At 40.9% G+C, this 10,431-nt stretch overlaps 1 protein-coding gene across 2 annotated transcripts in view; it reads left to right on the plus strand.

Annotated features, from left to right (window-relative positions):
• LOC109287405 overlaps window positions 1-10,431 on the plus strand; it is a 52,866-nt gene that overhangs the window by 38,095 nt on the left and 4,340 nt on the right. For both annotated transcript variants that reach the window (XM_019502482.1, XM_019502484.1), the window contains exon 3: window positions 1,467-1,628. In XM_019502482.1, coding sequence (XP_019358027.1) covers window positions 1,467-1,628 — 162 coding nt within the window. The remainder of the gene's footprint in view (window positions 1-1,466; window positions 1,629-10,431) is intronic.

Genomic DNA, 10,431 nt, shown 5'->3' on the forward strand with positions numbered 1-10,431 from the left:
ACTTGATTCTATTAAGCATATTTTAAAGAACTGTTTTTACATTTGAACAAAATCCATCCTGACTCCTTTTTTAAAAAACAAGTAATTCTAAGGAAAAAGTGCTCATAGATTCCTGATTTATCCAGTGTCAAGTTATTTTCTTAATTCCATTTCATGTGACTTATGTCACAGACTTGGACATAAAAGCATAATAACATTTATAAGCAACATTATGTCATCATTTGTTTAAAAAGTAGTAATCATAATGTTGATAATCTTTTTTTGAACCCAGCAAGAGGTTTTTAACATAATGAAAAGACAGGAAGAGTCCCAAGGTTGGCATTTCCTAAAAAAATGTGGACTGTTGTGGGAAAGGAGACAGAGTAAGCTTCCTGCTTTTGTGAAGGCAGTTGACTTTCTACAGCAAGATAAAGTTTAGAGCAGAGCTTTTGCAGAGATCTGGGTTTACTATACTTACCGATATCACATGTACACATTTTTGCCAAACAAAGGGCCTGCTAAGGAGTCAAAGGGCAGTAAAATATGAAAAGCAGCCTGGAAAAGTATTGCTTTTTCTTTGGTCACTGATGACTTACTCTGGCACCGGTATAGCTCCTTTGCAGAGTGGTAGCAGAATTTTAGAACCTTGCAGGTCCCAGTGGAAGAGAAATCAGAGTTGCAGTCTTGTTAAGTTCTAAATGTCACTTGATTTATGTTCATGCACGTCAGTCCTGGAATGAGTTGGTCACAGATGACCTACAAGCTGTCCCTCTCCCCGAGAAATCTCAAAATATCTGACTCTTAGGAAGCTACTCTTGTCACAAGAATTACTTTTGAATGGGCAAATTAAAGCAATGGGAAAACTTTCTTCCACTGTCACTTACAACGGATCACAACCCAATTCACTATTGCTATTTACCTACCTTGTTTCTTCATTTACACCCATGTGCATTAAGCTGAAAAGGCTACCAAATCAGACTTCTGTACTTTCTTACAAGGTCAGTTGTATTTAATAACCATTCTGTGCAGGTGCAAAGGACAGTGTGAATCCTACTTCCCACTGATCCCAAGAGTACAAAGTACTTGAATACACATGCATGTGGCATTTGTAAGGAATCAAACAGCCCCTTTACAACTCACATTGAGGTCAATGGACTAAATTTCTCTATAATGTAGCTGCACTAAACTCATTGGAATTACGTTAGGGATGAGTTTGGCCCAAAGGCAGTTACATCTCCTTGCACATTGGATGAATTTAGTTCTGGGAATACTGGACATGGTGAAGACATAAATTACAAGACAGATTATATCAAATGCCTTTCACACCACTGACAGGGAAAGGGGCCTCATGGCAGGTATTTTTGGAAGGGTGCGATGGGCACTCAGCAGTTTGGATCCATACCTTAACTCTATCTGCTTTATCCTATATAACTAGATAGGATTTTTTTTTATCACAATTTATGGCCTGAATAATACTATCTTTTCAGGTGAATCAAGGGAACACCAAGGTGCTTGGCTCTGGCCTCGGGTATCTGGAACACATCTGTCAGCTCATCGAGAAAATTGGACAACTACAGGAGCACAACCTCCGGCTCCAAAAACAAGTGTGCAGCTTGCAGAAAGAGCAGAAGATGTACCAGATAAAGGAGGTAAGATGATGAAGTCAGAACCTGAGTGGGAAAAACAATCACAATTTGGCTGAACTAAAGGAAAATACCGTCCCTCTTCTATCACCATAACTCCTAGCACAAATGTGAGAGGTCTAAAACAGGCAAAGCACATGTTTACCTTGGCAAGGGTGTTTGCTGGAAAGGGCAGGCTGCTTGAAGGCTATACATGGAGACCTTCCCATTCCTGCACAACACTTGGCTCAGCCCAGCCTTGGGTATTTTTGCTTCTCTATTCTTCTCACACTTTCTTAAAAGTTCCACCTTCCCTCCTCTACAGCCAGATCTTGGTATTAATTGAAGTTGGCTCCTTTTTTTCTAATTGCCTGGACAGTTATGGTCAGCAGCTTTGATCTTTTCCTAGGTCTAGCTGAAAGTTTTCTAAAACAACCTCCCTCAACCTCCCAATTTTATAGGACAGAACATTTTGACTGCACATGCATATTTTAAAGTTTATTTAACAGGAAATTAAGAGACTCCTTGGAATTTCCATTCTGATTCAGAATGAAAACAGAGTCAAGGAATTTCCCACAAAATGGAAGCTGAGACTCACAAATCGTTCTATTAGATGCTTTGGTTAGACAAAGCCAAACTCAGGGACTGACAGCCATTAAGATTGCTTTTGCTACCTGGCATTTTGATGTCTAAGTATAATCCTAAACTGCCCACTTAATAGCAGTTGCAAGGCGAAGTCGGTGTAGCCTGCTAGCTCATCCTCTAGTCAAGAAAAAATTCAATGTCACACATCCGTCAATGTCACACATCCTTTTAAGGTCATCCCTCAGATAATGGATTTTTAACTTGGACACAAAATCTTGTATAGTAGTACAGAACAAAACTATTCATATGACCAAACAGGCTGCAGAGGCCCCTAGGCCTTTCCTTTTGCACCTCTTCCTCATTCAGGGCCAGCCAGTCACCTGCATGCCGTTCGTTTGCTCCCCCAGGTAAAGGTCTTAGTTTCTTATTTTGCAGGCCTCTTATTTTGACCTCTGTCCAGTTGGGTCTCATAAGCAAACAGGATTAGCTGGTCACAATCTTCTGGTCCTTAAAGAGGAAGACCTTTGTGTTATAAGTAATCTCTTATGAGACTTCTAATTGAAATGTATAGAATCCTCCTAAATGTTTTAGACTCAGCCTCCAAACTGTGGGAATTTGTATTTTCATGAATCTTACTATAATTATTGTGTCTTTCCCTTTTCTATTTAGTACTAATACTTGGTAAAACTTGTCGAAAATTTTTCATCCAAATTTTGGATAACATTGGATGAATTTTTTTCTGTGAAAAATGGCTTTTTGACTAAGCTGTGAAACCATTTGACAAAAGAGGGGAAAATTTCCATTTTCTTAGAAATGTAGGGTTTAATCAAAAATTAAAAATTCAAATAAAAATTCTGTCCTAAGCCAAAGCCTTTCAGTTTTCAGTTGTCATAAGCCAAATTGATTTTGGTATTCAGATGCCAAACATCTGGGAAAATTTAATCAAAAGGTTTTTTTAGATCTTTTTCAGTTAGATACCTGAAGTGTTTATATACTAATGCAAGAAGAATGGGGAACAAACAGGAATGATTAGAGGTCCTAGTATGATCATAGAGTTCTGATATAATTGGGATTACAGGGACGTAGTGGGATAGTTTGCATGACTGCAGTAGGGTTACGAATGGCTATAGCTTATTCAGGAAAGATAGATGGTGGGGAAAAAGGAGGAGGTGTTGCTGTATATTCAAAGGAGATGTATATGTGTTCTGAGGTACTGTACAAAGTGGAAGGTAGGCCTGCTGACAGCCTCTGGATAAAGATCAGAGAGGAGAGTAGCAGAGGGGAAGTTATGGTGGGCATCTGTTACAAGCCATCAAACCAGGACGAGAGGAGGTGGACAAGGCCTTCTTTAAACAATTGGAGGGTTCGGTCTAAATCTGGTTGGATCAATAGGAGTGTCACTTGCAAATCAGAGGAAGTGATTCTTCTGCTGTATTAGGCATGGGTGAGGCCTCACCTGGAGTATAATGTCTCATTTTGGGCCCCAGACTTCAAGGGAGATATGGATAGATTGGAGAAAATCCAGTGCAGAGCAACAAAAAGGACTGGGCCTCTGGGAAGTAAGACTTATGAGGAAAGGCTGGAAGAACAAGGGTTGTTGGGAATTTATACACATACCTGCCAAAGTGGCAATGAAAACACTGCAATCTGAACAGTTTACCATAGGGGATTTCTGTGGGACATGGTTGAAGGGTCAGCTGGAAATCTCAAAAGTAGCAACACAGTTTTCTAGCAAGTTAGTAGGTAGCATGAAAAAACATGAAAAATATCTTTTTGAAAATGAGGTGATACTTGCAGCTATATACCTGGATCCTAGGTATCAATTGCTGTTGTCTGACATGGACAGAACTAAAGCCAAGTGCCATCTCATGTCAACGTGGCAGAGGATGAGAACTGTCGTTCATGGCAATGGCATGAAAGTAGAATCATCATTCAACTCTAATCTGCATACTACACACACAGAAAATGCTGATGAAGAATCATTCCTTTAGTCGAGAGAACTTGAAGCTGCAAAAGTCACGTCTTCTGGCACCCAGTCAAACAGGATTGGTCCATTTCTGGACTCATTTGTGGATAAGCCATGATTGAATAAAGATGTAAATATTATGAAATACCGGGAGACTCAGAAAATATCTAGATGTGAGCTGTACCAGTTGGCTCAGGTTGCCTTGTCAATGCCATCAACTCAAGTAAACGCTGACCAGCATTTTCAAGTTTAAAATTCAAATTGTCACAACAAAGATCAAATATGAAGGAGGCAGTCTTGGAGGATGTTCTGTTAGTGAGACTGAATAGAAATGACAGAAAGCTGTAATACTGAGTACAAAACAATGCAAGTCAAGCATATTGGAAATACAATAGGCCCAAGATCCATCTGTTTAAGGTTGATAATTCTTTGTTTCCCTAGTTTTATTAAATCAGTTGAAAATATATCATCATAAGAAGTTAACTAATCACAGTGACAGTTTTGTGATTATTTACTAAATCCTTTTCCTTTCCTTCCTCTTTAAAATTGATTTGGTTGCTTCTTCACCAATTACACATATCTCTGATTGTACAATTAAAATTAAATAGTATAAATAAAATAAGCATTTATTTGTTAAGTACTTAGAATTTATTTTTTGTTTTGTGCATGCTTCATAATACTTATTGCTGACACTTAGTTGCAACAGTTTTAGACCTATTAGCTTGCTCCACCCCATTGTGCAAATGATCATCATTATAAATAATGTGCCTTACTTAAATTTTCTCATGTGAACCGGTTGGTTATGTGTGCCAAACCGGTTACTGAACCTTTATTGGCCTGGATTGGAACCAAACTGAAACAACTGCAGTGGCAGCTAACCTGAACTGGAACCGAACCAAAAAATTTAATGTTCTGATTCCCTGACCACATCAGGTGTGTTTTGTTTGATTGAACCCTTATTCTGAACCAGTAACCTGATTTTTTTTTGTGGTTCTGTTCTGGTTCAGGTTCAACAGAGACTTTCAGGTAATGGTTCAGGTTTTGTTCCAGTTCAGGAAAAAATAAAGGTTCATTCTGGTTTTTGGTTCAGGTTTGGTTTGACTCCCTGGTCTGCCCCGCCTGTGAGCTGATGCACACTGCGCTGTGATGGATACAGTTGTATAAGCAGCGAAATGCAGGTCAGTGCACAGAAAACGGTGGTGGTGCGCTTTTGAACTAAAACACCTTTGATGTGTTTTAGTTCAAAAGTGTGCTGCTGCCATTTTCTTAGCACCGTCCTACATTTTGCTGCTTATACAACTGTATCCATCGCAGCGCAGTGCGCATCAGCTCGCAGGCGGGGCAGACCAGGGAGTCAAACTGAACCTGAACCAAAAACCAGAATGAACCTTTATTTTTTCCTAAACTGGGCTGGGCACTTTTAAAAGCACCTGGCGCTGTAGCGCAAGCAAGTGTACAAATGCCCATTTAGTCTGGAGAAGAGAAGACTGAGGGAGGTTTTGATAACAGTCTTCAAATACATGAAGGGCATATATAGGGAGGAGGGAGATGTGCTTTTTTCTTTGGCCTTAGGGGACAGGACTAGCAGCGATGATATCAAGCTGCAGCAGAGGAAATTTAGGTTGAAGATAAGGAGGAACTTTTTCACTATGATGGTGGCCAACCATTGGAATATAAATTAGTTGTTGAATCTCCATCCTTAGAAACTTTCAAGACCAGGTTAGACAGATACTTGCCTGGGATGCTTTAGTCAGGTTTAATCCTGCCTTGAGCAGGGGGCTGGACTAGCCTTCATGAGCTCCCTTCCTACCCTACTTTCCTATGATCACATCCCCCAAGTTCAAAGGGAAAGACAGTCACCACTTCTTCTGCCTCGTTGTGAATGATAAGGCCATGAATCAAATTCTGTTGAGTTAAAAGGAGTGGTGGATGGGTTTGCTATGATGTGCCTGCTTACACCTGAGTGAACTCCTGGTGTAGCTTCCACTTACTATGGGATAGGAAAAGATGTATAAAAAAGCTGCTATAGAACAGCTTATGATATGTCTTCTCCTAATATGTGCTTTCCTCTTTTAATTCAGTATAATGTATTAGTCTGTTGGCTCCCTGAATTCCTTTGTGAATCTAGCCTGGAAAATTAAAGAACTTCACCTCAGAAGTTCTCAAATGAACTGCCTTGACATAGCCATTTTTTTCCATTCTTTATGGGCAGAAGCTATTTGCCAAATGTCACCCAAATTCACAGAGAATTTTGGCTGCCTCAAATGTGTATTTTTCAGCAAATAAGTTTTCTACTAAAAAATGTACACACACGGCTCTACTGCACAACACTGGATTCACAAACTGTTTCTTTAACCAAGAGATCATCCATCTGCCTTCCTTTTTTATAGTTTCATAGTTGTTAGGGGCTGGAAGCGACGTTATAGATCATCAGGTCCAGCCCTCCTGCACTTGGGCAGGAAAGGCTGTTGGGATCAGACAACCCCAGCAAGATGGGTGTCAAGTTGTCTCTTGAACATCACCAGGGTGGGTGACTGTACCACCTCTGGGGGCAGCCTGTTCCAAACCCTTGGCACTCAATCTGTAAAGAAGTTTTTCCTCATGTTGAGCCTGAAACAGTCTTCAATCAGTTTGTACCCATTATTTCTTGTCCTCCTCTGGGGGGCCTTGGTGAACAGATGCTCCCCCAATCCCTGATGTACGCCCTTGGTATACTAATACGCTGCCAACAAGTATCCTTTGAGTCTTCTCTTCTCCAGGCTGAACAGCTCCAAGTCTTTCAGCCTCTCCACATATTCCCTGGTCTCTAGGCCTCTAAGCATGCCTTTGGACTCTCTCGAGCTTTTTTCTGCACATCCTTCTTGAAGTGTCGTGCCCAGAACTGAATGCAGTACTCCAGTTGTGGTCTGACCTATGCTGAGTAGAGCTGGGAGATGGCATCCTTTGCTCTGCTTGAGATGCCTTGGTGGATGCATGCCAGTGTTTGATTAGCTCTACCAGTTATGGCATTGCATTGGTGGTTTCACGTTCATTTGGTTTTTAGCCATGACACCCAGATCTCATTCAGTTGTGGTGCTGGCAAGTGCAGCACTGCCGAGCCTGTAAGTGTGTTGTGGGTTATTTTTCCCCAGGTGGAGCACTTTACATTTCTCTGTGTTAAACAACACTTTTATTAACATTGTTATTAACATATCACTAGCAATGGAATAGAAGGGGTTTGTTGGACTCAGCAGTTTGTTTTTATTAGTCCTGCAGTGGCTCCTTTGTTCTTTGAACTGTGTGACCTCCTCATGAGCTCTTCCTCCTCCTGTTCCTGTTGCGTTTGAAATAGGTGTCCAACTGCCTTTCAGAAACAAAGTCACTGCTGACTTGTGAATCAGGCTGCAAACCAGCACGCCATTTCCACTTGCCTATATTTCACACTCAAAGGAATGCTACCTCCTACATGGGCCTGGAAATTGCTAACACATTTCCTGAAAGCTTTACCAGTTATGAGTCACTGTTTGCATCAATTCCTTTCTAATCTGCACCCTTGGGGCCAAAACCTCAGCTGGTTTAAATGGGAATTGCCCCCAGTTGAGATGGAAGGAATTTCACTTGCTGTGGATCTACCCTTACATTTTTTCGTTGGATGCGTTTGCAAAGATGCCTTAGCAGAACTTCTTAGTCTGCAAGTTTCGTGCACCCATTCCTGGGGTATTAAGACCACACAAGTAATACCTAGTTCTTTTAATTTTAAAAGCACTTTACCAACATTAACTAATTTATCTCAGGCTCCATGGTTTCTCAATATCTGAGTACCTCAGCATCCTTACAGTATTAATACTCACAGCCTCCCTGTGAGGTAAGGGAATGCTATTCTCCCAATTTGTGCAAGGCATTTTTCTGGACTCACTTTATAAAAGCACCTACATGACTTAGACACTGAAGTTGACATAATGTATTTATTTACTCCAGCTGAGGACCTGTCCCATTGACTTCAATGGGAGTTGGGAGCACTCTGCATCTCATAGGATTGTATCTTAAATGAGCAAGGGATTAGAACATCTTGGACTGGAGAGGCTCCTTTTTATTGTAATGGATCTCAGCAACTCCTTCCTAGAGGGTCATTCAAGTGGGTGGAAAGTATTGTGATACTGCTTTGCTGAGAGGAGTTGTGGAAAGCTAGAGAGAGAGAGAAAGATCTCCCACAGAAGTATCAAGATCAGAACGCTACCTGCCTTTGACTGTGATCCTATATGATCTCACTGCCTGAGCAGCCCAGGAGTTGGGTGAAAGACCTCCAGGATACGTACCCACCATAACAGGTGCTCTAGGGAATGCCACTAGGGCCAGAATTTTCAAAAGAAGCTAAGGAGGCCGGCAGAGAACGCCTTTTGAATTCCAGATAATTCCCTAGGGTCCTGTTTGAAAATCCCAGCCTAAGTAGGCAAGTTCATCTCTTCTGATTGGTGAAGCAACACCCTAGGCTGGAGACTTTAGAGGGCACAATGCTAGTGGGGAAACGGCCAGAAAAAAAGGGTTAAATGAAGGTACTGACTATTTATTGTGGGTCTCAAAAATGGCTAACTTGGATGTCTTGGTCAAATTCCAGCACCAGCAAAAGTCTACCTACTTCTATGCCCTTCATAGTTTCAGTTGGATAATGTACCCTCCAGTCCTAAACTCTTTTGCAGCATTGGTGAGTGCTGTTAAAAAAATCACCCATTCCATACTATGGATGAAGGTCTTGGAGCAGGAACTACATATTGCACAATTGATATCAGCAAAGCCTTTTTAGTGTACTGGGTAAAGAATGGACCAATTACATGGGATCATTTAAGTGCAAAAGATCCTTGCACTGATAAAAAAAATACCTCATACATTTAAAGAAATTAAAAAGCCACTGCTTTGGCAAATGGCTGAATACCACATACTGTGTATTTACTTAGCAGCATTTAATCTGTCTGTGGCATCCCAACAATACAAGCACAATTGTATTTTTGTATACGTTCTTAAATAAATAATATTATCTTAAATTGCCAGTTACTGTTATAATGGGATACGTTTATTTACTCTTCGTGTGTCTTGGCTGAGCAGCTGTACTTTTAGAAATGTATATGCAGCTCTTTTTTGGAAGCAATCTTGAAATATATTAATTACCAGGCACTTTAGGTTTCTATATTTTTTTTAGTATGGTACTGATGCATGGATCAAAAAATCATTCGATGATACGAGCACTTCCAATGTCCAGGTCTCTAGAAGAAACCAGTATTTTCAAAGCACCCAAAATCATCCCCTTGTTTAGTGATCAGCTGCTAGATTAAACAAATTTTAGAACAAAGTCACTCTTGGTGTGTCGATGCAAATACCTGAAATCATGAAGGGCCAGATCCTTCACTGTTGTGACTTGGCACTGAAGTCAACAGAGCGGCTCTGATTTATACTAGCCAAGGATCTGGACTAGTGAAATTTAAGTTTCTCAAGCTAGACACCTGAAAATAGAGCTGTCTGTAGAAGGCACATTAGAATCCATTGGGATTAGTCTTCAGAAATGATCACAAGACAGAAGGAGCCAACACATTTTAAAAACACGACTACAAAGCCAAGGCAAGAATGCAGTAAAATGCATAGGAGCCAGCATAGCTAATTTGTGTACAAGCTGTTTCAAAATAATTTTAACTTTCCCAAAATCTGGATCTCCCCTTGATTTTCTGAGTCACTAAGAAGACCCCAGAACTCCTGATTAACTCAGTCCACAACATTTGAACCCAAATTTCAGGTGACTTTCTTTTTTTGGATTTGGCTTGATACATTACAAAGACAATGCTCATTTGCAAAATGCAGCTCTGGATTCAAGTCCTGGATTGGAAAATCTCTGAGAGTTTGGAACTATTTGGATATGGGGACTTGGATCTGCCTCATGTCTGGTCAATATGGCTAAGGCCACATTCTCAGCTGGGGCCAGAAATCAAGTGCAGCTGCTGATTCTTTTATGTTAGTGGTTTTCTAGAGCACTGCAGTGCAGGGGAGCTGGGCATAGAAGCAGGGAAAGACAACAGAGCTTCCCAGAAAAGAGTTTTGAAGAAAGCTAATTAATAGTTTCGTAGTTTCATAGTTTCTAGGGTCGGAAGGAACCTGAGAAGATCATCTAGTCCAACCCCCTGCCATGGCAGGAAAGAGTACTGGGGTCAAACGACCCCAGCAAGGTGTTCATCTAACCTCTTCTCAAAAACCCCCAGGGTAGGAGCCTGCACCACCTCCCTTGGAAGTTGGTTCCAGACCCTAGCCGCCCTGACC

This window comes from Gavialis gangeticus, unplaced genomic scaffold, assembly GCF_001723915.1.
Source record: "Gavialis gangeticus isolate Ggan-Ray unplaced genomic scaffold, GavGan_comp1, whole genome shotgun sequence".
Taxonomy (NCBI): Eukaryota; Metazoa; Chordata; order Crocodylia; family Gavialidae; genus Gavialis; species Gavialis gangeticus.